At 48.3% G+C, this 26,202-nt stretch overlaps 3 protein-coding genes across 6 annotated transcripts in view; all 3 read left to right on the top strand.

The window, feature by feature from the left end:
• The first annotated feature begins 2,974 nt into the window (after positions 1–2,974).
• Positions 2,975–5,992, top strand: LOC136468456 (uncharacterized). Its single transcript, XM_066467029.1, has 3 exons — positions 2,975–2,979; positions 3,024–5,286; positions 5,376–5,992. The coding sequence occupies exons 1-3, from the start codon at positions 2,975–2,977 to the stop codon at positions 5,631–5,633; spliced, it is 2,526 nt and encodes an 841-aa protein (XP_066323126.1). The 3' UTR covers positions 5,634–5,992.
• A 2,360-nt stretch (positions 5,993–8,352) lies between these two features.
• Positions 8,353–10,289, top strand: LOC136470946 (uncharacterized). Of its 3 annotated transcripts, XM_066468673.1 has the most exons (5): positions 8,353–8,757; positions 8,822–8,882; positions 9,212–9,245; positions 9,489–9,560; positions 10,074–10,289. In XM_066468673.1, exons 1-5 carry the CDS (start codon positions 8,658–8,660, stop codon positions 10,152–10,154), a joined length of 348 nt encoding a protein of 115 aa, XP_066324770.1. In that variant the 5' UTR covers positions 8,353–8,657; the 3' UTR covers positions 10,155–10,289. The 3 variants fall into 3 exon arrangements, 1 of the variants encoding a protein (XP_066324770.1); XR_010761884.1 differs by having other exon boundaries at positions 9,194–9,245; positions 9,489–10,289; XR_010761883.1 differs by having other exon boundaries at positions 9,105–9,245; positions 9,489–10,289.
• A 5,278-nt stretch (positions 10,290–15,567) lies between these two features.
• The window catches only part of LOC136475553 (serine/threonine-protein kinase STY46-like), a 58,864-nt gene continuing 48,229 nt past the window's right edge, over positions 15,568–26,202 (top strand). For both annotated transcript variants that reach the window (XM_066473049.1, XM_066473048.1), the window contains exon 1: positions 15,568–15,673. The gene's annotated coding sequence lies outside the window, so the exon portion shown is untranslated. The remainder of the gene's footprint in view (positions 15,674–26,202) is intronic.

Below are 26,202 nucleotides of genomic sequence, written 5' to 3'. Positions count from 1 at the left end.
ATGAAAAAAAAACTTTGCCAAGTGCCCAGATCTAGGACACTCGGCAAAGGAAAAAAACCACTTAATTAACCGCCGTCGCCCCTCCCCTCCCTCCCCTCAGCTCCCCTCCCTCCTCTCCTGCCTCCTCCCAAATCCGCCCACCCACGCCCTCTCTCCGGCGCCGCTGCGCCGCTCCCCTCCCTCCCCTCCTCTGGCGCGCCCCTCCCCTCCCTCTCCGGCGCGGCCCCGCCCTCCCCTCCCTCTCCGGATCCGGGCGCCGCCCCTCCTCTCCTCCTCCTCCCCTGATCCGGCCGCCGCCGCTCCCTCCCCTTCCTTTTTCCCCGCGGGCGCCCCTCCCCTCCCTTCTTCCCCCACCGGCGCCCCGGCCCTCCCCTCCCTTCTTCCTCGGCCGGCGGCCCGCCCCCCCCCCTCCCCCTTCTTCTTCCCCGGCGGGCGTCCCTCCCCTCCCCCTTCTTCTTCCCCGGCGGGCGCCCCTCCCCTCCCTTCTTCCCCCGCCGGCATGGAGGGCCAAGGCGAGCTCCAGGCCGACGGATCCGCGGCGGGTGGTCCTCGCGACGGTGGCTGGCATTGGATCCGGCGAGGAGGGCCAAGGGGAGCTCCACGGCGGCGGATCCGCGGCAGTTAGGCCTCGCGACGGCGGCATGCGTCGGATTCGGCTGCTGGGGCTCGGATCCGACGACGATGGGGTTGCGGCGGCCGGCGTGGGTCCGAGGTAGGTCAGCTCCCCCCATCTCCCTCTCTTTTCCTCTCTTCATCTCCGTCACTCTCTCCCTCGCCGGTGATCAGATCCACGGCGGCGGCGGGCGGATCCGATGGGGAGCAGCAGCGTGGAGGCGGCGGATCCGGTGGGGAGGTGCCCTCCGATGGCGGACCCGGCAGGGAGGAGCGCGCCGGCGGGCGACGTGGTGGTGGCCGGCGGCGGCGGCGGCGGTGGCCGACGGCTGTGGTGGTGGTAGTGGTGGCGGCGGCGGCGTGGTGGTGCCGCCGGCGACTTGTTTTTTTTCCCAAAAAATGTTTGCCGAGTGTTTTTTTGGACTCGGCATAGTCTTTGCCGAGTGCCCGACGTTTGACACTCGGCAAACAGCTCTTTGCCGTTAAAACCTTTGCCGAGTGTCGACAAACGCTTTGCCGAGTGTTTTTGGGCGTGTATCCCATAGTGCATCCTTTTATGGCGGGGGAGGGAGGGAGTATGTATGGTGCCATGCTGCCGCTGTCAAGCAGCCGTCTGTCCATCCCGCCCTCACGTGGCCATGCATGTGATGAAGAGAAATTGAAGAAGGTGGTCAACGATCGAGAAGCTGCATGCGAAGCGGCCAGTCGAGCCCGTCCAGTTAATAACTTAATACCACCCGCCCCTCCTGAGCGCCACGTATATACACGCCCACGTACTAGCAGTATACGTAGCATCACTGATTTTTCTACCATATCCTACAAATATACGTAGCATACTCCCAGCTAATACATTGTCAGTCGTGGAGACGACAATTGCGTGCTCTCTACAACTACACCAAACGACGGTACTAAGCTAGTTTGGATCCAACATATACTACTGCCAATTAACTCTCTCTTTTTTTTTGGAGAAAAGTCTATTTTTGGCCATCGAACTTTTGGCGAAGTCCGGGAATGACCATCGAACTCGAAAACCAGGAATGTTTCACCATTTATTTTCTAAAACCGGACACAAAAGGCCATGGACCGCAGTCCACCTACACATTCCTGGTTTTGACAGAACTCCTCCCCTTCTCTCATTCTTCTCCTCCAAACCAGCCCTCTCCTCTTCTCACGTTACTCTCTCCTCCCCTTGCTCTCCCATGGCTGCCACTCCCTAAATCCCCTCTACAGCACCAAATCCTTGGGGGAAACTTGCAAATCGGATCGAGGACAACAACAGGAGCAAGAAGAGGTGCATCTTGCATGTGGATCGGTCCTTCCCCATCCCTTCCCGTCGCCCTAGGGTTTGTGGCTGACCAAGGTGAGTTGGATTTCCCCCTTCTCTACACAAGTTTGGTGTTTAGGGTGGATTTTAGCCATGGGAATAGGTGGCCTAGTGGGGGAGAAAAGTTGCTTGAATGTTGTTCCTCGGATTTCAAATGAACAGTTTCTGCAGATTTTCTTGGGGAAACGATTAGGGCTACTTAGAGACCGAAATAAGTGTTTTGGTGAACTACAAAGTTGTAGAGGACCTTCAGATCTATTAGCTCGTGAAATTTCATGATTTTATCTCAAGCAGTTTCAGAGATATGTATTTTCGAAATTAGGTGTCATGCTGTGACGAAGTTCTGGACAGAACTGGATGTAGGGGCCTTTCGAAACCCTTAAATGTCTTATTAGACTTTCCAAATATGAGAAGCTTGTAGTACTTTCCATTAGCTTTTCAGATTGGTAAAGATTATGTCGTTTTGTTTGTTGTTTTGCTTGTATATCGGGTTGGGGGGTAGGAGTGCTAAATCCATTGTTTAATGCAGCCACAAACTTGTTTGTCATACAGGCAAGTGATAAAGTGTCCTGGGGATGAATCCATTTGAGTATCTTCCAGTCCGGTTCCATTTTAATGGAGAATTCATAAGAACAGGAAGACAAGTGCAGTACATCGGTGCTCGGATGGAGGTTTCCTTCATAGATAGGGATAAAGTGTCCCTGCCTGAGATTATTGGCCACCTAAAGGACCACTGCAATGTAAGTGAAAGGGCTCTTTTGCATTGGCTTCTTCCTGGGAAAGAGCTCAACAATGGTCTGAGGCTGCTTCTAGATGACAAAGGCTGCTTAGAGGTAGCAGGTACCATTGGGGATGGAGAGGTAGCTGAAATCTATGTTGAAGAACTTATTGCTTCGGAAGAAAGTGAATGTGACGAAGGCAGTGAATATGAAGAGGAGGAAGGAACAAGTGATGAAGATGACTCACTGAATGAGCAGGAAGTGCAAGAGGAATTGGATGATGAAGGACCTGAGATAGAAGAGGATACTCAGCCTGTGCATGCAGCCAATGAATTTTTAGGTGCAGCCATTGTTCCAAGTGGTAATAGAGCTAGGATCCAACAACCAATACAACTTGATGAGGGATGGAAAAATTCAAGGAAAGACAAAGGCAAGCAAGTAGTTGTCCATGATCCAAAGTCTGGGGATAGCAGTGACAGTGACTACTTACCTGGTGATGAGTGTTCTTCTGAGGATGATGATGAAGTTGTAGAAATTCTGACCAAGTTCAGGGTGTTTAAAAGGAGGTTAAAGGCTGGACAGGTAGCCAACTTAGATGAAGTCATATTGGACAGTCCCAAAGAGGTGCCAAATTTGTATGAGATAGAGGATGAAGGAAATTTGACCCCATATGATGGCAGCAGTGATGATGAGGATTCAGTAGAAGAGATGAGTGATGGGGATATTCAGAAGTGTACTAGTAAGTGTCCAAGATTTAATAAGAAGGAACCAATTCCTAAGTTTGAGATTGGAATGAAGTTTAGTGGAAAGAAACAATTCAAGAAGGCATGTATCAAACATGGTCTAGTTGAGAGGAAGCTTATCAAATTCTACAAGAACGAGGCATCAAGAATGATTGCAGTATGTGACTGGTCCACATGTAAATGGAGGTGCATGGCTTCTGTCAATTCTAGGAGTAGTAGTTGGCAGATTGCTAGCTACAATGCTGAGCATACATGTCCACCCAGAAGGGACAATAGGTTGGTCACTGCTGGTAGAATTGCTGCCAAGTATGAGAAGATGATCATTGCCAACCCTGCTTGGGGTCTTGACTCAATGAAAACAACTGTGCAAGAGGACATGTTTGCTGATGTGAGTTTTAGCAAGCTTAAGAGGGCCAAGTCCATGGTAATGCAGAAGGCATTAGATGCTACTAAGGGTCAGTATCTACTCTTGTACAATTACCAGCTAGAGTTATTGAGAAGTAATCCTGGAAGCACAGTTATTGTGAGAAGACAAGGTGATACAGACATTTTTCAGAGGATGTACATATGCCTTGATGCTTTGAAGAAAGGGTTTAAGGCAGAATGTAGAAAAGTTGTTGGGCTAGATGGGTGCTTCTTCAAGGGAGCTACAAATGGTGAGCTGCTATGTGCAATTGGCAGAGATGCAAACAGCCAAATGTATCCTATTGCATGGGCTGTGGTGGAGAAAGAAAATAATGATAGTTGGGATTGGTTTTGTGATCTTTTGTTTAGAGATATAGAGGTGTATGGTGGCACTGGATGGGTTTTTATATCAGATCAGCAAAAGGGAATTTTGAATGCAGTGCAGAAATGGGCTCCAGATGCTGAGCATAGGAATTGTGCTAGGCATATATATGCCAATTGGAGGAAAAAGTTCAAAAAGAAGGAGTGGCAGAAGAAATTTTGGGCTTGTGCAAAGGCCCCTTGTGTCACATTGTTCAACCTAGCCAAGGCAAGACTTGCAAAGGATACACAAGCTGGAGCTCAGGCTATAATGAACACTGATCCACATCACTGGAGCCGTGCCTGGTTCAAGTTAGGTTCTTTTTGTGATTCAGTTGACAACAATATGTGTGAATCTTTTAACAAATGGATTGTAGAGGCTAGATACTTTCCAATTATTACCATGCTTGAGACAATTAGGAGAAAAGTCATGGTTAGGATTCAGCACAACAGGACCAAATCAGATGGGTGGAACACAGTCATATGCCCAAATATCTTGAAAAAATTGAATGCATATATTAATTTATCTGGAGTTTGCCATGCAATATGTAATGGACAAGACCAATTTGAAGTGGTTCACTGGATTAACAGGTTCACTGTGGACCTGAACAAAAATGAGTGTTCCTGTAGATATTGGCAACTATCTGGAATGCCATGTCCTCATGCCATATCTTGCATTTTCTTCAAGACAAATGATCTGTCACCATTCATTGCTAGCTGCTACTCAGTGGAACAGTTCAAAAACACATATGACCATTGTCTATTGCCGGTGGAAGGAATGAATGCATGGCCTGTTTCAGAGAAAACACCACTGAAGGCTCCTGGATATGTAAAGATGCCAGGTAGGCCAAAGAAGGAAAGAAAGAGAGAAGCACATGAGAAACCAAAGTCTGAAAAGGCCTCAAAGGTGGGCACAATTATCAGGTGTACGAAATGCATGCAAATTGGTCACAACAGGTCCACATGTGACAAAAGGAATGGCCAGTCCCATAATGCTTCTCAGGTTTCAAGAGAACAAGGTGGAACTTCATCAAGTGCACCTCACCATAGCACTGCTGCATCCATGAAGAGGAAAGCAAATACAACTCCATGTACACAGAACAAAAGGACAAGGACAACCAAGGTATGGTTTCAAAACCAGTGTAACATTATTGCCAATTTATGATCCTCACAAAATATGTGTGTTCAATGATTTATTTTTTCTTTTGCAAGGCTGGAGGTTCAAATACATTGGCCAAGACATCTGCAAGTGCCAAAGTTGATACAACTCCTTCTGGTTCAGCAACTATGCACCTGCACTCCAATGTGCCATTTACCAAAGCTGGCTCAAGTGTGTCTATCACTATAAACTCAGGGAAAGCTGAAGTTCGTTTGAATGCTCAAGGACCATCCCCTCCAAAGAAGCTCCCGGTTAGAAGACCAGCCAAAGGCCCTATGTTCTTTCTGCCAGCACCTGGTGATGCCATCTGAAGTATCTGTGATGCCCATGTGTAATGCCAGAATGCTGGCTTAAGTTTATTTTGCTACCATCTGAACTATGGATTGTGAGGTGTAATGCCAGACTGTTGGCTTAAGTTCATGTTGCTACCATCTAAACTAGGAATTGTGATGTGTAATGCCTGACTGATGGCTTAATTTTACCTGACAGCATGTGAACTATGAATGTCATGTGTAGGTGGCGTCAAAACCGGCGTGGCGTCAAAACCAGGTGGACTGCAGTCGATGGTCCTTTGTGTCCGGTTTCAGAAAATAAATGGTCAAAGATTACTGGTTTTAGAGTTCGATGGTCGTTCTCAGACTTCGCCAAATGTTTGATGGTCAAAAATGGACTTTTCCCTTTTTTCGAGACTAAGTTATAGATGCAGACACTCAAATACACGAGCGCACACTCTCTGGTTGAAAGGGCAAATGTACATTTAGTTGCTATCTTCGTTTCTGAATAAATCAGTTTCCAAAGTTTTCTTAAGTCAAACATTTTTTTAAGTTTGATCGGATTTATAGAAAATAGTGCCGACTCTCCTGTCTCCTTAAGTTTCTTTCCCTACTGTCCATCCCCTCCCTCGGTGGTGCGCCCCTCCCTCTAATCTCGTCACCTACACTTCCCTCCTTCCATTTTTTTTTGAAATCCTGGCAGATTTATTACTCATAAGATCCCAGCTAAATCGTTGGTCACCAAGTCCTCAACAGAGTCAGGAACACCATCCCAAACAGTTCGCAGACCGCTAGCTAGAAAGATTACATCCAAGAAGAGTAGCTAAGCCACGTGCTACTTTGTTACAATCACGATTACAGACGACTCTGATGTTACAAGCACTAAATTCTGAATTCAATAGAAGTTTCAGCTCAGTGATCACGCCCCGCATCGCCGATAGCCGATACTCATCGTCCTCCGGGGCCACCTTTACTAGGGAAGCAGCGTCTGTTTCCACGCAAATGTGCTGAACACCCATGTCGTTGACAGCCGCCTCCTGTACACCAACGAGGCAGCCAAGCAGCTCGGCATGAAAGGGGTCAAGGTCCCTGCTTCCATTTTTGGCGCAGTTCCTGAGCTCCCCCTCCCTCCCATCCCATTGATTAGCCTCGGCTCCCTTTGGTCGTAACCGAGACCGAATGTCTCGATCGGCTTGAGATCTTAAAGATTGCATGAAAAAACGTGGCCGGCCCTTTTCATGCATGCACACTCCACGTGCCATGCAGTTTTTTTGTTTACCATTTTCGCGGCACTCCTATGTTTGGTGCTTTCACTAGGAAACCCATTCTTTGTCGAGGGCTTCTGGGTTTGTCGAGGACTAGATCTCGGGCACTCGGTAAAGGCTCTATTTGCCGAGGGCCAGCCCCAGGAGCCCTCGGCAACGGCAAAGAAATGGCCCTCGGCAAAATAAATCTTTGCCGATGGGTCACGGCGGCCACTGGCGTCAGTCTTTGCCGAGTGCCCGCCGTCAGGCACTCGGCAAAGATTTTTTTTAAAATTTTCTTTGCCGAGGGCCATTGGCCAGGCCCTCGGCAAAGATTTTTTATTTTTTTTAAATTTTCTTTGCCGAGGGCCATTGGCCAGGCCCTCGGCAAAGATCCCCTTTGCCGAGGGCCAGGCTAGGCCCTCGGTAATTTTTTTGGTTTTTTTAACCCAGTTTTTTTGTGGTGCTATAATACATTATTTAAAACTCAATTTTAAAATTTGGGCCAATTTTGACTTTTTTTGATATATTTTCCTAATTTATTTCTTTTCGTTGATTTTTTTCGAATATTTCAAATTTGAATTGCAGGTGGATGGAATAATGCAATTTAGTGATTAGAAAAATGTTATTCATGGTATTTGGTGTATGTTGAGTCCCTATCCATGAACTCGCATCAAATTTCGGGCATATTCTTCACGTAACATGACGATGAACTTGTTGGAAAAGTGTTTTTAAATTATATAAAATCCATACGAAGTCCAAAAATCACGAAACTTGTCGAGGTGTCATGTTATCGCATGTGTAGGCTGTGGTAAAAAATTGAGAAGGTTTCAAGCAAGTTGTGATGTCAGATGGCTAAAACCCAGACATCTCCACATGTGATCGCATGTGATCACATGTGGAGATGTCTGGGTTTTAGGCATCCGACGTCACAACTTGCTCGAAACCTTCTTAATTTTTTTACCACAGCCTACACATGCGATAACATGACACCTCGACAACTTTCGTGATTTTCGGACTTCGTATGGATTTTATATAATTTAAAAACACTTTTCCGACAAGTTCCTCGTCATGTTACGTGAAGAAGATGCCCAAAATTTGATGCGAGTTCGTGGATAGGGACTCAACGTACACCAAATACCATGAATAACATTTTTCGAATCACTAACTTGCATTATTACATCCACCTGCAGTTCAAATTTGAAATATTCGAAAAAAATCAACGAAAAGAAATAAATTAGGAAAATATATCAAAAAAGTCAAAATTAGCCCAAATTTTAAAATTGAGTTTTAAATAATATATTATAGCACCACAAAAAAACTGGGTTAAAAAACCAAAAAAAAAATTACCGAGGGCCTAGCTTTTCCTCGACGAAGGGGATCTTCGCCGAGGGCCTGGCAATGGCCCTCGACAAAGAAAATTTTAAAAAATAAAATAAAAAATCTTGGGCCTGGGCTACATTAGCCTTTCAACCGCTCCAAAAACGTGTGTGTTACTCCGCGGTCGTATAAAACCAGCGCCCCCAAACCGTAGCCCCACATCCCACACTCCGTCGTTCGCGTTTCCCGCACACCGCGACGGCGGCGAATCCGGATCCCTCGTTCCGCGGCGGCGCTACCTTCAAGCGGCGGCGCCCTCCCTCCCTCGGCCCCAAGCGGCGGCGGCGCGCGCTGCTAGGTGGGTGACGGCGGAGGATCCGCCTCTACCGTGACGGTGCGGCCGCGAGCGGCGGCACGTGCGGCTAGGTTGGCGACGACCGCAGATCCGGCACGCGCGGCTCGTCTCCACCTCGTCCCGGGCCACTCCAACCCTGCTCGAATGCTAGGTGGCGTTCGCACGCGCGGGCAGCTCCTCTCCGGGGCCGGAGGCGTGGTGGCTTACGGCGAGCAGCTCCTCTCCAGCGCTGGCCTCTCATCCTGTAAGTTCTCCATCTCCCTCTCTCGATTTCATCTTTCCTGATCTCATGTGTCTGATTTTTGTAGTTCATACGGTCTCTGTACTGATGACTTCAGCAAGCAGATCTCCGAGCTCATCGTTGCCAAGGTGAAGCCCACTCAATCCTCGTCACTTTTTGTCTCCGTTACCATTTGCTTTATGAGCAGCAACGGAACAAGCATCTAGTCCATTATTCACTAGTGAATCAAGTTACTAATTAGCCTGAAAGCATGAACGACTTAGCTGACTACTACATATCGTGGCACTTAAATAAGGCACAACGACAGCAGTACAAGTTGAATACATTCGATGCTTGATTTATTCTTGCAGATCTATAGGCTAGAGTGGTAAATATGAGCAAGAAAGAACAACTATAAGAAAATGATGAGATCAGTACTCAGTTTCTGAACAATTCTTAGATTTGGTTGTTGATGCAGTGTAAACAAAGCTTTATTGGAAGGCGACCTAGAGGTGAGCATGCTCTAGTCTACCTGCAAATCCTCATTAGTTTACTATGCACTAATTTCTGAGATAGCTACATATCAAGAGTGCGGTAGTACATTTACCTGTTCTCTATTTATCTAATTTTCTGAACATTTAATTTACAGCTTTCCTGATTTTCATACCACTTTATTATGATATACAGTGCCACAGGGATGGCATTGTATCCAATGAAATTAGTTTTAATCTTACAGATTTCTAATTTATGTGCAGTCAACATCTGAAATACTAAAACGCGGAGGAAAAGTTAGGCAACTCAAAGCTTCCAAGTTCTTGTGTCAGCAGGTATGAACTGCCTTCTACATATCTCAACACTTCTCATAAATGAAAATGTTGAAGTTTTGTTATTTCAAGTGACTGATGCTAATGTATACTGCAACCATTATGTATGCATTTTACCGCTAGTTCCTTTATTAATGCACATAGTTCCTTAATATTATTTTGAAAAATGCAATATGCATTGCCTTTGTCATTGGACTTCCTTTATCTTCACGGTTTAACTTTTTTTCTGCCATAGACTCACAAGGTCTGTTGATTAGTGATTATCTTGCATAGAGAAAACTGGAATAAGTGTAGCTGCAGAACTGAGACATTACTTAGTTGTTTTTCCAGAAATCACTTTCGATTGAGCATTTACTTAGTACTTGAGAAGTTGCGAACACAAGGTTGATATATACCTTTGTGGTTCGGATTTGTGATGAGTGATAGTAAACATGATTCATGTCCTGGGTTGAGTTTGTGAACTAACCGTGGTGTGAGTTGGTTTGTGCGACATGTCTCTTGGCTTGTGGTGCGCAGGTATGGAGCTCGGAGGCAGTGGTCGATGGCGAGATGAAGGCAGTTCACCACCGTCTCATAGGCTACCTTGATGAGGACTAGTGCTAGGTGATGTGGTTGGACTTTATTGTAATATTTGTGGTTTATGGTTCTGACTTGTGCTTGGATTTCATGAACTTGTCGTAATAAACATGTGAATGATGTGACTTGTCGTTGTAATATATTGTGATTTGTGGTTCACAATTATGGTTGTGATATATTGTGAGAAAATAGGTTCTGTGTGATATATATATATGTGATGGTTGATATATATATGTATATATATGAAATGCTTGTGTCGATGGAATGCAAAAACCAAATTTTTTTTTAAATTTCTGCCTCTTTGCTGAGGGCAATGACCAAGGCCCTTGGCAAAGAAGGGTCCTTTGCCGAGGGACGTCCCATTGCCCTCGGCAAAGATTCATTGGAAAAATTCTGGAACATTTCTTTGCCGAGGGCCATGGTTGGAGGCCCTCGGCAAAGATTTTTTTTAAAAAAAAGAATAATTCTTTGCTGAGGGCCCTGGAGACGGCCCTCGGCAAAGACTCCATCCCATGCGCCGTGACGGCTGTTTTTCTTTGCCGAGTGCCGGTCCAGCCCTCGGCAAAGGTTTTGCCGAGTGCCCGATAAAAGGCCCTTGGCAAAGACCTTCTTCGCTGACTCAAAATTCTCCGAGAGCTCTTTGCCGAGGGCCGCCCTCGGTAAAGCTTTTGCCGAGGGTTAATGGGTATTTGCCGAAGCTGCCTCAGGCCCTCGGCGAAGAGGCCGTCTCCGGTAGTGTTTCCTCATGCATGCTACAGTACTAATTTGTACAGATTTTTGTTCGTCGTAAAAGCAGAATGCATTATTTAGGTCTGTACCAGGTTGCTGGGGATAAAGAAACACATCATGTACATGAATGACTTTAGTGTACTCCACTAGGTTCGTTAAGAACATTAATTGGTTTCATAATTCATAATTGTGATACATAATAATATGACTCTTTCTAATTGAAATGTCATGATATTTAGTTTTAAATGACTTATATTGGGGGTTAGAGCGAGCATGTCTCATAATGCAATGGTGTTAGCTTTGTATTGACCTTTTTTCTCTCTCTAATGCTCTAATCTTGTATAGCTTCAGATCCGAGATCCGGATTGTATATGTACTTTTACACTAAATAAAATGATTTAAATATTTACATATTAATATCAATTAACTATAATCAAAATGATTCATCTAAATGTGTTCTCTGAGTCTCATCCGTACTTAAAGTCTAAAATATAGTAATCTTTGAATCTACATATTTTGATATGGGTCTGTTTAGATCATCAACTAAACTTTAGCCGGCTAAAGTTAACAACAAGGGATCCAAACGGCCTACCTAAAATACCAACGAAAGTTTAAAGTTAGCTTAGCTACTTCAACCCAACTAAAGTTTAGCTGAGTCTATTAGCTGAAGGATCTAAACACCATAGCTAAAATTTAGCTGTGATAACTTTTAGCTGGCTAAAGTTTAGCTTTGAAATTTTAGCTAGCTAAACTTTAATTGAGTGTATCCAAACAGGCCCAAAGAGCTCTGCCAAATAAGCCCCTTAATGCTGGACGATCCATGGAGTGCCCACCCAACACCTCATCGATAGTTTGTAAAAAAAAAAACACCTCATCGATAGACTAATTCAATTACACTAAGTACAGTGTCGGCTAAAAAATCAAATAATTAAATACTGACCATTTGAGACGCGGAGATCCGTTGAAAGCATAGGCATATTCTAATTTCTAACCCATCCAAGGCGGGCGCGCGTAGCGATGCTTATCCTCGAATAGATTAAAGTTTATTAACCGACCAATTAACTAATCACATTCTTAATTCATATATATATCTAATATACATGGAATGGTTCTGTGATGCGGCGGATCGGTATAAGCATATCCTCCACTACTCCAATTTTTCCCCTTTTTTTTGGAGGGGGTAGTGTGTCTGCGAGCGCCAAAGTCTTCTAATGATTTTATTTTACTCCATTGGATCTCACTGAACTGATTATTAGAAAACGAGAAGCATATACTAGTATAGATTAGGAATGGTTCTGTGATGCGGCGGATCGGTATAAGCATATCCTCCACTACTCCAGTTTTTTCCCTTTTTTTTAGGGGGTAGCGTGTCTGCGAGCGCCAAAGTCATCTAATGATTTTATTTTACTCCATAGCATCTCACTGGACTGATTAGTAGAAAACGAGAAGCATATACTAGTATAGAAGCTGCCACGGTAATGGCCACGTTTACCTATTGCACCTGTACACTTTCCTGTATTGAATGCCCACGACAGGAAAATAAATCCTTTCTCTGTCGGTATAAAAACAATTTTTCTGTCGACTTCAGGGCAACAGGGATAAAAGTCTTGACCCGGCGGCCGGAAGTTCCCCTGTCAACACCTAACCGACAAAGAAATTATCATACCGACAAAAAAATAGTTCACGGACGGAAATTTTGTATATCCCTGTCGGTTCAGTTATGTCGGCAAACCATAAAATGAAAGTTTTCAGGGAAAGTGCGTGTGTCATTTTATTTTATATGACATGACAGTCCTGCAAACAATTCCATAAAACTTCTTACTGAGACTGGCTTTATAAATCTTAGAGTGGCCCATACCTTTTCTTTTTTCCAACTTCACTATCTTCTCGCGTTTTTCTATTCGCGTTTGTCGGTGTTCTTTCCCTCAGAAGAGTAATTAGCGCATCACCCACAGTAAATTAGAGGGACAACACACAAATTTATATTGTTTTAGGTACACATATCTTATGTCCAATACTTGGAAGAGTTTTATTGCTTGTGTGCCGCGCGCTGAGTTGTAGGGGTGTTGAAGCGAGTTGCAAGATGGGTAATGGAATGCTTTATGTGGATTACGACAGTGCTACTGTCGCTCTCCACCTCCATCAATTGTTCACTCAACCACGTCGCCCCCACCTCCTTTAATTTGTCTCCCCACCCGGATACCAACCTAATCTCCGAATCACGACGCCCTCTCCCTCCTCAGTCACAGACTCGCGGTGGTAGAGCTCCCACCCTCGCAATGTCTCCCTTTCCAATCCAGCTAAATCAGACGTCTCCGACGCTGGCTCCATCCAGCTACACAGCACCACGAGATACAATGCCCCACAACCTAGTCATCTAGTCCGATCCACCTTCCACCATCATCGCCGGACCAATAACCTCCTAGTCATCCCTCTATCGCTGCCGAAGGGCAAAAAAATCCAAGCCCCAATCCCCTATCCACAAACCGGAAACCCTAACTTCGCTGGAGTTCATGTGGTGCTTGTAGGAGAAGACCTACACAAATTTTTCCTCCTAAAATCTATCTGACATATAGTATAGAGCAAATCCCTGCTTCATTCCCAAGATGGATCTTTTTCACGAGTGGTTAATATATATGGTACAAAGTTGTATACCTTTTCATTTTAGGCATGTTGAATATTTTTATCTATTTGCATGACTGCTTTGCTTTTGTTCCTTCTTGATGAAACAAGATGAGCTTAGTCCAGTCTCACTAGAAATTTCATTAGTTTTATATTAAATAAGTTACCAACTTAGTAAATATACTAGTACGGTATGATATTAATGAAGAGATAGATAATCAAAGTTTTATAGGATGAAATGAGTCCACACTATTTTCAACACGTGAAAGTTTTGAAAACCAAGACACAAAACTCCACTGAAACTGGCTCAGTGACTTATAGGTGTTTAGCTTGTCAGTTTGTCAAATTAATTAAATTGGTCTGGCATTGACTCATATACAGATGCTAGGTAGCTAGCTCAAGATCCAAAAACATCTGTGGAGTTAATAAACCATTATTGCCCAACTTAGGATTTATCTGTGCTATCACGTTGTGTTTGATACTAAGACCCCGTTCGCTTCGCTGAAAACTGACTGATTTATTGTGAAAAAAACACTATTTTAACTAAAAAGACACACTAAAGAATACATATTATAAGATAAGCGAACGGCCTAATTTTAAAACATAATCCTACTACTACCACCCCAAGTTGGGTGCCTACCTAGTCAGCTCGCTGGGTGTCCAGGAGGGATGAACCTCCACTGCTCCCTCATCCAGGAGGGATGAACCACCATCCACCAGCTCTTGAACTTTCCTTTTGCATGCATGCGTACCTGCTGGTTTGCTCAGCGAACACGGTACTAGCAAATATACATGTGCCATGGAGTGTTGACCTGTTGTTCCTTGCAGTTTGCAAACAAAGAATGGCTTGTCGTACATCCATGCAGAGCAACTTCTTCAGCTCTCCACATCACATTTGACTTGGTTTCCGGCCCGGATTATTTTACTTTCTTAATATATCGTCCTGGGCAAAAGGCCCTGTTTAGTTCCACCTCATTTTGCCAAATTTTTCAAGATTCTCCGTCACATCGAATCTTTGGACACATACATGAAGCATTAAATATAAATAAAAAATAAAACTAATTACACAGTTTAGACGAAATCCACGAGACGAATCTTTTAAGCCTAATTAGACTATGATTGGACACTAATTACCAAATAACAACAAAAAGCGCTACAGTTGTATTTTGCAAAAAAAATTACATCTAAACTGGGCCCAAATCAAAATCCTACCAAAGCAAGGTGAGATAGCCACCTCATTCGGCCTTATCTCCAAAATTTATTTCATTGATTTCTAGATTTCTATAAAATATATGCCCTCTTGGAAACACAAACCACTGCAAATTTAAATAATATATATAGTGATGAAGCGTAGAACGAATACAAATTAACAGTCAGTAATTTCTTTCCGAAAATCTACTCTGATTTCCTTCTTTCTGAAATCTACTCTGATTTCCTTCATTCATCCCCAACCTTGGATTGGATCTCACTAATTATTTTTTCCTTTATTTACTGATGATCCAAAGGTTAAGGTTTACTATTACACAAGTAGTGTTCTTCTCCGAATTAGCCAAGGCGACCGTCTCCGACTCACTACTCGCTGCCTCTCCTCTCCGTCCCGTCGCTATAAAGCTCTAGCCTTTGTCGCCGCCTCTTCACGTGCACGCCACCACCTCCCATGCAAGAGCAGTAGGCGCAGCACGGCCGTCTCGTGTCCTCCTCCGTGCACGCCGCGCGACCGCAGCTAGTCGTTCTTCGGTAGATCCGTGGCCGTGGATAGACCCCCGCGGCCGGCGCCGCAGCGGCGGCAGTCCGAGGCCGGCGCGGGCGGGCGCCGGACGGACAAGCACGGCCGCTGCCTCGAGGTGTACAACGAGGTGCTCGCCCGCCTGCGCTCCTCCTCCGCCGCCGCGGTCTCCCCGGCCTTCGAGGATGCGCTTTGGGCCCACTTCCACCGCCTCCCCGCCCGGTGAGCCGCTCGCTTCGCATCGCTTTGGGGATCGATCGAGATTTCCCGTGATCTGGAAGGCCCGCTGCGTTGCGTTGTTCCGATCGGCTGAGGGCCTGACACGCATGCGTTCGATCGCTTGCGCAGGTACGCGCTGGATGTGAACGCGGAGAGGGCGGACGACGTGGTCACCCACCAGCGGCTGCTCGAGGAGGCGCGCGATCCGGAACGCCGGCCCGCCTTGTCCGTCCGCGTCTTGCAGGTCAGAAATACATCCGTCGGTGCGTGGCTGGTTCGGATGATGTGTTAAAAAGACCTCGGGTAGAATGTCCCTACGTTCAGTTCGTGGCTGCTGCTCGTGCTATTAGCACTGATTTAGTTCGTAGTAGGGGTTACAAACGGACGAGAGATGGACATGTCCCAAGTCTCTAATGGAAAGATTGAATGGGTGCCGAGAGCTTGGTCGCTGCTCAGCTACGTGTTCGAGGTTCGATGCTAGTGGATCTGCTGTGATGCGGTGTGATATGCGATATCTTTTAGTGGGGTGCCCTGCTTTCTCTTTTATAGGTTAAGTGAGAGCATCGGTTACAGATGAGAGAAAAAGAAAAAACGAGAGGCAAAGAAAATCCTTCAGGGTCGTCAGGCCTTCCTTTTCCTCCGTACGGGCCCCGCTGATATGGCAGGCGGTAACAGGGACAGCTCCACGCCGGGCGCACGTCCGCTGACCATGACAGGGCCACGCCGGGCGCCTATCCGCTGGCATCGTCAGCGGGCTGTCACTTCCCATTCCGCCCCGGCGGGCGACGCGGCGAACCAGCGTGCTGATCAGCGGCCATACAGAGAGTAGGCAGCACAGTGACCACGCGTCCGTCACTGTGGGCGATTTGAGTTCCCTGGAATGACATGTCACGGGAACGGGTCGTGCTAAGATGTGACCGTTCCCTTTACGATTGCAGAAGTTTGACCTTGGGTCACACCTTCTGGACCGTAGTGGTGTCGTGAGCTTCCGTAAGGATCCGTGCTCGAGGACGTCGGGCGAGACGGAGCCAGCCCGTAGACGTCGGGCGAGGCAGAGCCAACCCTCGGGGGTCGGGCGAGGCGGAGCCCGCGGCCCAGCGCCCACCGAGGCGGAGCCAACCCTCGGGGGTCAGACGAGGCAGGGCCCATGGCCTCGGTGGCCGGATGAGGCGGAGCCCGGCAAGAGGCGTAGTTGCGCTCTTGATCGCGCGGACGAATCAATGTTGATGGTCATTAGCTCCTCCTCTTCGGGTATCCTAGTATTGGTCCCCGACAGTACCCCCGAGCCCCCTAGCGATTCGAGTAGAATCACATGGGGGATTTTTCGACTTGCCAGCAGGTGCGCGTGAGCGCACCCGGTGGGTGTAGCCCCCGAGCCTGCGGAGGAGTAGAATACTCCTTCGAAGGTTTTTCCTAAAGAGAGGACTCTAAAGGCCCTGGCCTTCTATTGTTGCCCACGGCGTGTCCTGAAGACGGTGATTCCTTCTTGCCAAGGTCGTACCCTTCGCGGGTGTGGTCGTTGGATTTGGTGGTTCGTTAGCCGGATAGTTTGATTGGGGTCCCGACATCCCATTCTCGGGGATCCGGCTAGGGTCAGCCTGACTGAGACTCGATCGTGGGCCGAGATGCCCGTGGCGCTCGTGCGCCTATGTACTGGCCGCTTGCGGGGCCCATCCCTTTCCATCCCTTATTGTAGGGGTCTTGGAGCGGCTGTCGGATTCGTTGATGGGCCAACCGTCGAACTCCTAGGCCCAGACGGGCTGTAGAGGCATTTTTTGATCCGTATTCCTCTTACTTGTAACGAGTCCAGGTCCGCCCGGAGAGGCAAAACGTCCGGCGAGTCTTCCGAAGGAAAGGATAGGGATTGCGTGCGCATATCCCGTGGCGTGACATTGTGGCAGATCGTGGCAGACGCGAAGATCTAGGCGGACGGTTGGTTTCCTCGCATCTGTCGCCCCTATAAAACCAAAGGGTTCACCCCCAGGGTTTCATACTTTGCGTCCTCGCCTTCGCATCTGCAACATCCGCCTCCAATCGCCTAGGCTTCCCGCATCCGCGTCTTAGCCGCCGTCGAGCTCGCATACTCCCACCCCCCATCTTCCAATGGATCCGTGGTGCCGCACTAACATTACCTTCCAGCGCTTGGAGGGCCTCGTCCGCCGCGGTCTTCTTTGTGCGCAGACCGCGACCGAGGAGTGGCTGCTGCCCGGCGAGGAGGACATGCCGTCACCGCCCGACGGCTATGCCGTCTCATTCGCGCACTTCCATGAGCGGGGGTTTGCTACCCCTGCTCACAGATTTCTTGGGGGGGGCTGCTGCACTACTATCAAATCGAGTTGCAGCACCTCAATCCCAACGGAATCCAGCACATGGCGGCGTTCGTCGTCCTGTGTGAGGGATTCCTAGGGATCAGTCCCCACTTTGATCTATGGCGGTACTTCTTCGTCGTCACCCTCCAGAAGAAGAGGGAGAAGAAGCAGGAGCTGAACACGCCGATGGGATGTGCCCGCATCCACCTCCGAAACAACCGGGTCAGCGAGTACCCGTCGATGCATCTGTCGACCTCCAACAAGGGGTGGCATTCGCATTGGTTTTATCTCAAGAACGACGCAACCGCCCCCCTGCCGGAGTTCACCGGGCGCCTAATCGATAAGGCCCTGGATTCGTGGAGGAAGTGGGGTGTCCCAGAGAAGGACAAGAAGAAGTTCCAGGCAAAGTTATTAGGACCGGACCGGAGATTGAACCGGCGAGGCCATCGGTTCACTAGTTCACTGGTCCAACCGTTTAGAACCGGTTGAATCGCCGGTTCAATTGTTTTGGACCGGACAAATTGAACCGGCCACAGTTACTTTGAACCGGTATATATATACATATATATATATATATTTGCTATAATTAATAATTGACAGATGATAAATAAACAACACAAATTTAATTGCATAAGTTTTTAGATTCAAAACAAAAGTGCATGATAACTGATAAGAAATATAGCTCATCTGTTACTACTTTAGCCATGTCATGGAAAACCTAGAAATCAATCCTAAATTAATCAAATCTGGAGAAAAGAGATGCCTAATAACTAATATACTCTAACACGAACGTGAGCTTCATATATTTATGAATCTTCACATTGATAGATCATAGATGCCTAATAACAACCCTAAAGAGGCATTTGGAACCAATTTCCAATAATACCCCTAACTAGATAAAGTCGTCCTGAGTGCACAGAGGGGTAATTTTGGAAAAACTCAAAAACTCACCGGTTCGTAAGGAACCGGCCGGTTCACCGGTTCCATAAAAAACCGGCCGGTTCAACCAGTTTTTAGCGGTTCGATTGCACAGACGGTCTTTTAAGTGAACCGGACCGGTCTAGGCTCTGGTTCGGTCTTTTAGCGGTCGAACCGCTGGTCCGATCCGGTCCTATTAACTAGGGTTCTAGGACCACCTCGCCGCCCTCCGCATCCTAAAGGAGAGAGGCCTGAAGGGGTCGGGCATCATCGGGGCCCACCACACGAGGAGGGTGGCACCACTGATGAGGCGCGCGCTCCTGCTGTACGCGATGGCGCCCGAGGCAACATTCGATGGGACGGCGCTTGCCGAGGGAGCGTTTTCCCCCTCTGAAGTCACGCAGCGCATCAAGGAGGCGATGGAGCCTTCGTGGGACGACGCGGGCGCTCCCCTTGATTTCATGTACCCGGTGCCAGGGGACCCTCCGATGCGGCCGGAACCGGGCTACATTGTCTTCGTAAGTTTCCTTTCCTCATGCCTCCTCTTCAATTGATCTCACGACCCCTTGACACTAACATTGAGATTGGGGGACCAGCCGAGGGACCTCGTCCTTACGGATCACCCGGCTCCGCTATCGAGGGATCCGTCTGTGAGGGCGGCGAATCACGCCGAGGCCGAGCGGCAGAGGAAGGAGAAGGAGGACGAGAGGAAGAAGAGGCAGCAGAAATTATGGGCGCAGGAGCGAGGGGAGGACACTGACAGCGATGACGACGACGATGCGGTAGTCGACGACACCGAGCGTGATGACCTGGAGAGCGAGGATGTGCTGATAGTTATCCGCTCATCCTTGCAGGGGTCGGGGCCCTTCCTGTTCCATGGAGGGGAGGGCTCGTCCAAGCGGCCAGCAGAGATGGGCCGGACCATCGGCCTACCCCAGGAGCCAATAGGGGCGAGCGGGCCTACCACCACGCCCGAGGTGCCAACGGAGGGTGGCTCCGCCGTCGCGCCCCAAGATACAAAGGGGGCGAGCCCCTCTTCCCTGGAGCAGGGGCGGGCTCGAAATGGCCCCACCCCGACGAGGTGGAGCAGGGATCTGGGGGTTCGCCCCCCAAACGTATACGCCGCCCAACAGCGCCAATGTAAGTCACCAATTGCTCTTTTTTCTTTGTTTTCATCGTGACTCATGCTTTTCTTTCTCCTCAGCGTCTTAAGGTGGCATAATCTTTTGGCGCTGGCGCCAAAGAAGAGCGTCGCCCTCCGATCGGGGCGGCAACCGTCGGTTGGTGTTGCGCCCGTTTCGGTTGGAGCGACGCCGGTGCGACTGCCTCACCGGCCGGTCATGCGCCGCCCACAGTGGTGCCCGTGCCCTCGGTGGGACAAGCGGGTGCTGGGGCTCGAGGGACGCCCTCAGAGGTCGCTGAGCAGCTGGCGATGGAGGTGATACCGTTGTCGACGATGGGGCAGACGGAGCTGCCGGTCACCCTTATGACGCCGATCGCGGCGGGCGCGACGCCGCCGGTCGAGGCCCGTCGACGTAGGCGGAGGTGGCAGTGGCTGTGATGGGTGGGACAGAGCCGGATGTAGTCGTGGTGGTGACTGAGGCAGTGGCACGACCCGCACCACCGGCGGCCCAAGTGATGGCGCCCAACGTGACCCGGACAGAGGGGGACGCGGCCGGGGGGTCCCCGGATATCGTGGCGGTGGTAGAGAGGACCGGCGGGGAATCGTCCCTGGCCCTAACGTCGGGGGGCAACCACTCGCCCGTGCAGGACGAGCCCCTACTCCGGTGGACGAATTCGTAGGATCCGATGTCGACACTCTTCACCCTCAATGATGCCGCCGCGAGCGTGGAGCAGGAGAGTCTCGACGAGGGGATTGCGGCCGTGCTAGAAGCTTGAACCATGCTAGGGGCGCCCTGCACAAAGTCGTCGTTCCCATTGGCCGGGTATTCACTAGATCTTGCCTCTCGCCCTCTTCTTTCTTCTTGTATTTTTGTGTTCTGACCATCATCTTTTTTCAGTCCCTTATCGCTCACAGCCGGGAGAAATCCTGGTTCCTTCGTGAACAGAAGGAGAACTAGGACCGCCTCGTCAAAGAGGCACGGCTGCGCGGGGATGTGACCACCCTGCTCGTTGCTGCCCAGCAGAGGGTGGCCGAGCTGACTCCCCTTGCCGAGGAGGCAGACAATCTCTGACTGCGAGAGGCCGAGGCCCGTCGGCTTATGGACGAGACCGAGAGGGCGTAAGAGGCCCTGTCGGTGAGGTCATAGTAGGATGACGAGGAGGCCGCCAAAGTCAAGAGGGAGCAGGACAAGCTGCTCCAGAAGGACGCCGAGACCCGTCGGTGGATCCTTGACCTTGTGGCCAAGGTTGAGAGGGAGCGGGAGCTAAGGCTGGGAGCCAAGGAGAAGCTCATGGCCCTGGAGCGGAGGGCGAGTCAGGATGCCGAGGCGGTTGCCCGGCTACGCAAGGAGCGAGACGAACTGCTCCAAACTACGAAGAGGCTTCGCTCGGACCATGGCGCGGCCCGTGAGGAGCGCGACTAGGCCGTCTGAGAGCGCGATGACGCATAGCAGAAGATCGGCTCCCTCCAGGCCGAGCTTGGAACTGCGACAACCCAGAGGCTGGAGGCCGAGGGCGTCTCTACCAGGCTGGCCGCGGAGCTCACCGAGGCGAGGAGGAACCTTCAAGCGGAGAGCGTTGAGCTCGGTATCCTGAGTGCCACGCTCGGAGTGGTTTGTGGCGACCTAGAGGTGGTGTGGTCAGAGGGGACCAGTTCGCTCGCAGCCCGTGCCGTCGAGATCACGACGCGGGTGCGCTAGCTTGAAAGGAACACCCTTCGGGCCAGGGTCAACCAGGCCTTTGCAATTGCTCATTCTCATTATGCGGACAGCATCGACTTGGAGACAATGAGCCTCGGCTTCCCTCCTGGCTATGAAGCCCATGAGCTGGATGAGATAGAGACGGCGGTGGCTCCTCTTACGCGGGACCTGGCGGACAAAATCAAAGACATAGTTCTCCCCCGGAGGGCTAGTTAGTCAAATAGGTCGGATGATTATTATTGTAATCAGTGGACAAGTGCCGACCCTTATGTATCACAAAAAACAAACTCGTCATTTTGTTTCATTTGATTGAACTTGTTTTCCTCCCTTTTTGTATGCGAAAAGGGGGCTCACGTATTCCGACCCTTCTGTTCGTTAAGACTGTAGGGCCCGTGGTGTAGTAGGGAAACTCTGTTTACGCTGGTGAGTAAAGATACCGTAGCCGCCGAGGCGTAGGTTTCTTGCAGTCCGACCAGGCCTGTTCAGCTGTTCATTTCCGCAATCCTTGCCACTAGGTTTAACGTGAGGAAGAGGCCGGGCATGGCGACTGTTTCAAAAAAGGGTGTATTTATATCCTTATCAGCCCTCGAGTGAGATCTGACCCCTTGCCGTTGTTGGGGTTGGATGTCACTGAAGATTGAGGAGAGGATAGCGACACTAGTAGGAGAAAGCATCTCTTGTATTCACGCATACCCCCTCCCTAGGATCTGAGCTATTATTCTACGACCGCGCGTTCGGTCTCCTTGTGAGTTCAACTTTCCTTGAGCCCCTGCGCATAGCAAGGGTTTGGTCGAGGGTCGGCTTGTCTTTGTCATTATCGCCTCATCCGTGGTTTTTGCAACTGGAGGGGTTGAGTTAATCGTCACTCGCCTCGATAGCTCAAGTGACGCGCTCGGTGAGCTCGCTAACGGACATGTTCAAGTGGAATCCGGTTCCATCGTTCGTGACGGGATCAGTAAAGCCCTCGTGTGGCATTCCGCTGCTCCTTAACCCACCTTCCAACAGATGCCCCCTCAATGGGGATTCTATGGGCTCGGCTAGAGGGTAGGATCGAATGAGAAGGTCGAGATGAGGCCGTAGGGGCTCATCTCCGTGGGCTGGCCTTCGAACCTCGATCTCCCGATTTAGGGTCGGGTGGCTCGAGCCCCCGAGCCTAGTGGCTCGAGCACCGATTTAGGGTTGACCGTGTTTCATGCGTCACCCTGTCCTCGGTTTCTACAACCGAAGGGGCTGAGCTAACGACACTTGCCTCAATGGCTCGAGTGTCACGCTCGGTGAGCTCACTAACGGGCATGTTCAAGTGGAATCTAGGTCTATCATCCGCTGACGGGGTCAGCAGAGCCCTCATGTGGCATTCCACTACTTGTTAACCCATCTCCCGGCAGATGCCCAAGCCGTTCGATAGGCTCGGGTGGCCCGTTGGCCTCTCCTCGATGGAGATTTTGTGGGCTTGGCTCGAGGTTAGAATCGAACGAGAAAGGTTGAGGTGTTTGAAAGGTTCTAATATGGCTAGAGAGGGGTGAATAGCCTATTTAAAAATCTACAAACCAACTAGAGCAATTTGATTAGTATGACAAATAGCCAAATGCAAACTTGCTCTAGCTCTACAAAGGTTGCAAGCCACCTATCCAATAATTCTAGTTGCTATGATCACTATACACACAATTTGCTATGTTACTACTCACTAAGAGCTCTCACACTTGCTACACTAAAGAGCTCCACTAGATGACCTTAAAACAACAAAACAAGCTCTCAATTCTAATTACACTAAAGAGCTTGCTATAACTAGTTTGTAAGAATATAAATGAGTGAGTAGAGTGATTATACCGCCGTGTAGAGGAGTGAACCAATCACAAGATGAATACTAAATCAATCACTGGGAGAATACCAAAGGGTAAGAGACAACCAATTTTTCTTCCGAGGTTCACGTGCTTGTTAGCGTGCTAGTCCCCGTTGTGTCGACCAACACTTGGTGGTTCGGCGGCTAAGAGGTGTTGCATGAACCTCGTCCACACAATTGGACACCACAAGAACCTACCCACAAGTGAGGTAACTCAATGACATGAGCAATCCACTAGAGTTACCTTTCGGTGCTCTATTGGGGAAGGCACAAGACCCCTCACAATCACCACGATCGGAGCCAGAGACAATCATCAACCTCCGCTCGACGATCCTCGCTGCTCCAAGCCGTCTAGGTGGCGGCAACCACCAAGAGAAACAAGTGAATCCCGCAGCGAAACACGAATACCAAGTGCCTCTAGATGCAATCACTCAAGCAATGCACTTGGATTATCTCCCAATCTCACAATGATGATGGATCAATGATGGAGATGAGTGGGAGAGATTTGGCTAAGCTCACAAGGTTGTTATGTCAATGCAAATGGCCAAGAGAGAGAGCTTGAGCCGGCCATAGGGCTTAAATAGAAGCCCCCATGAAATAGAGCCGTTGGCTCAATTATTGGGCAGACTGCGCATCGACCAGACGCGCTGCTCGAGTGCACCAGACGCTGCACTGAACGCACCGTTCGTGAATACCGGACGCGTCCGGTAGGTCGACCGAACGCGTCCGGTCGCCCCTAGACCGCCACGTGTCCAGTTTAAACCAAAGTAGCCATTGCTGCCCACACTTATATGCGACCGGACGCTCAGATCGGACGCTAAAATAGAAATGACCGGACGCTGAGCCGCAGTGTCCGGCCGAGTCCAGAGAGTACTCGAGGCCGATTGGACGCGTCTGTTAGAAACTGACCGGACGCTGAGCCTCAGCGTCCGATCGAGTCCAATAAGCACCCACGGTCGACCGAACGCGTCCGGTCACTCTGGATCGGACGCTGCCAGCGTCCGATCAACTGTTTCACCAAACAACGACTTAGCTGATTCACACCGGACGCATCCGGTCACTGAGTTCGTCGTTAATACCGGACGTGTCCGGTCGCCATACCGGACGCGTCCAATCATTCTGTGACCAGTGTGACTAACTCCTTTTCAACTCTACCTTCTTCACCCTTGCTCAAATGTGCCAACCACCAAGTGTACCACCTTGTGCACATGTGTTAGCATATTTTCATAAATATTTTTAAGGGTGTTAGCACTCCACTAGATATTAAATGCATATGCAATGAGTTAGAGCATCTAGTGGCACTTTGATAACCGCATTTCACTATGAGTTTCACTCCTCTTAATAGTACGACTATCAAACCTAAATGTGATCACACTCGCTAAGTGTCTTGATCACCAAAACAAAATGGCTCCTACCACTTATACCTTTGCCTTGAGCCTTTTGTTTTTCTCTTTTTTCTTTTCAAGTCCAAGCACTTGATCATCATCATGCCATCACCATCATCATTATGTCATGATCGTCATTTGCTTCACCACTTGGAATAGTGCTACCTATCTCATAATCACTTTGATAAACTAGGTTAGCACTAAGGGTTTCATCAATTCACCAAAACCAAACTAGAGCTTTCAATCTCCCTCTTTTTGGTAATTGATGACAACCTTTTTCACAAAGATATGAATTGAATTTTAAATGAATCCATGTTGCTTGCCCAAGCATATTTATCATGTGTAAAAGGATATGGACAAGTTTCATGAATCACATATGGTAGCAATTGCTCCCCCTATATATGTGCTAAGAGTTTGGATTGTAGCTTGTACATATGCTTAGATAGGAAATATAGGAGACAATTTCTACCAAATGATGCTAAGGTATAAGAGATAGGCCTTTGAAGCGTGATACCAATCGGAGTGCACCAATATACCATCCTTAGCACCATTAGTAACTAGACATACACAAAGACTAGAATACCCCATGAGATCAACATTACTAGCAAGGGTCTAGTTTTCATAAAATGAACATAAGTCTAGTTAGTTTAGCCTATGCATGCTAGTTTTTCATTTCATCATTCAAACCTACAACTAGCATACATCACACAAGCATGGATATTGAAATTTAAAACTTGTGCCATGCAAGTAAATATATGAAATGCACATTCAAATGCAACATACAAGTTTATGAGCTTGCTCCCCCTACTTGTGTGCATTTTTGATTGATCCCCTTATAATGTTATTTCATTTATTTTCATTTGTTTGCTCTTACTGTCTTTTTGAATTTCTCTCCCCTTTGTCAACAATTATCACAAAAAGGCGAGCTCAAATTATAGATAGGTTAGGCTTAAACCATGTGAAAAGAGGATCATTTTCCCAATTTGGTTCAATCTAGATCACTTGCAAAAGATATTTAACTCGGTTTGATCCAAGGACAAGCTTTTTCACACCTCCAAATAAGGGTTATCTTATACCATGTTGAGTTAAATACTTAGAGCTCATTTTCTAGATCAAACACTAGGTTTACAAGCCCACAAACATGTCATATGCTACCACTAGACCAAATTAAGCATAGAAGCAATAGTGGTACCATACAAGCATCAAATTCATTTGTTTTTCATGAATGAGCCTATTCAAATACGAAATATGTCTAGATGCACTAAACATGTCCTTAGCAAGGATGTATGCCATGCCAATCAATTTTTACCTTGAATTGCTCGAAGGAGAGACATGTCATATAAGTGGGGGTGCATCAACACATATTTGAGAAGTCAAGTATGTTCAATTCATTCCTTAGTTTGTAAAACCTCTTCTCATCAAGTGGCTTGGTGAAGATATCAGCAAGTTGATCTTCGGTGCCCACACTCTCAATGCAAATGTCCCCTTTTTGTTGGTGA

Source organism: Miscanthus floridulus, chromosome 8 (genome assembly GCF_019320115.1).
Source record: "Miscanthus floridulus cultivar M001 chromosome 8, ASM1932011v1, whole genome shotgun sequence".
NCBI classification, from domain to species: Eukaryota; Viridiplantae; Streptophyta; class Magnoliopsida; order Poales; family Poaceae; genus Miscanthus; species Miscanthus floridulus.
Note: the sequence above shows the minus strand (reverse complement) of the source record. Positions and strands in the feature narration are given on the sequence as shown.

What these genes read in the sequence shown, in the direction of transcription:
- LOC136468456 (XM_066467029.1), top strand. An exon ending in AAAGGACAAGGACAACCAAG is followed by an intron (nt 5,287 to 5,375) that starts GTATGGTTTCAA and finishes TTCTTTTGCAAG; the next exon opens with GCTGGAGGTTCAAATACATT.
- LOC136470946 (XM_066468673.1), top strand. Translation starts at nt 8,658, where the DNA reads ATGCTAGGTGGCGTTCGCACGCGCGGGCAGCTCCTCTCCGGGGCCGGA. An exon ending in CAGCGCTGGCCTCTCATCCT is followed by an intron (nt 8,758 to 8,821) that starts GTAAGTTCTCCA and finishes TGATTTTTGTAG; the next exon opens with TTCATACGGTCTCTGTACTG. An exon ending in CCAAGTTCTTGTGTCAGCAG is followed by an intron (nt 9,561 to 10,073) that starts GTATGAACTGCC and finishes TGTGGTGCGCAG; the next exon opens with GTATGGAGCTCGGAGGCAGT.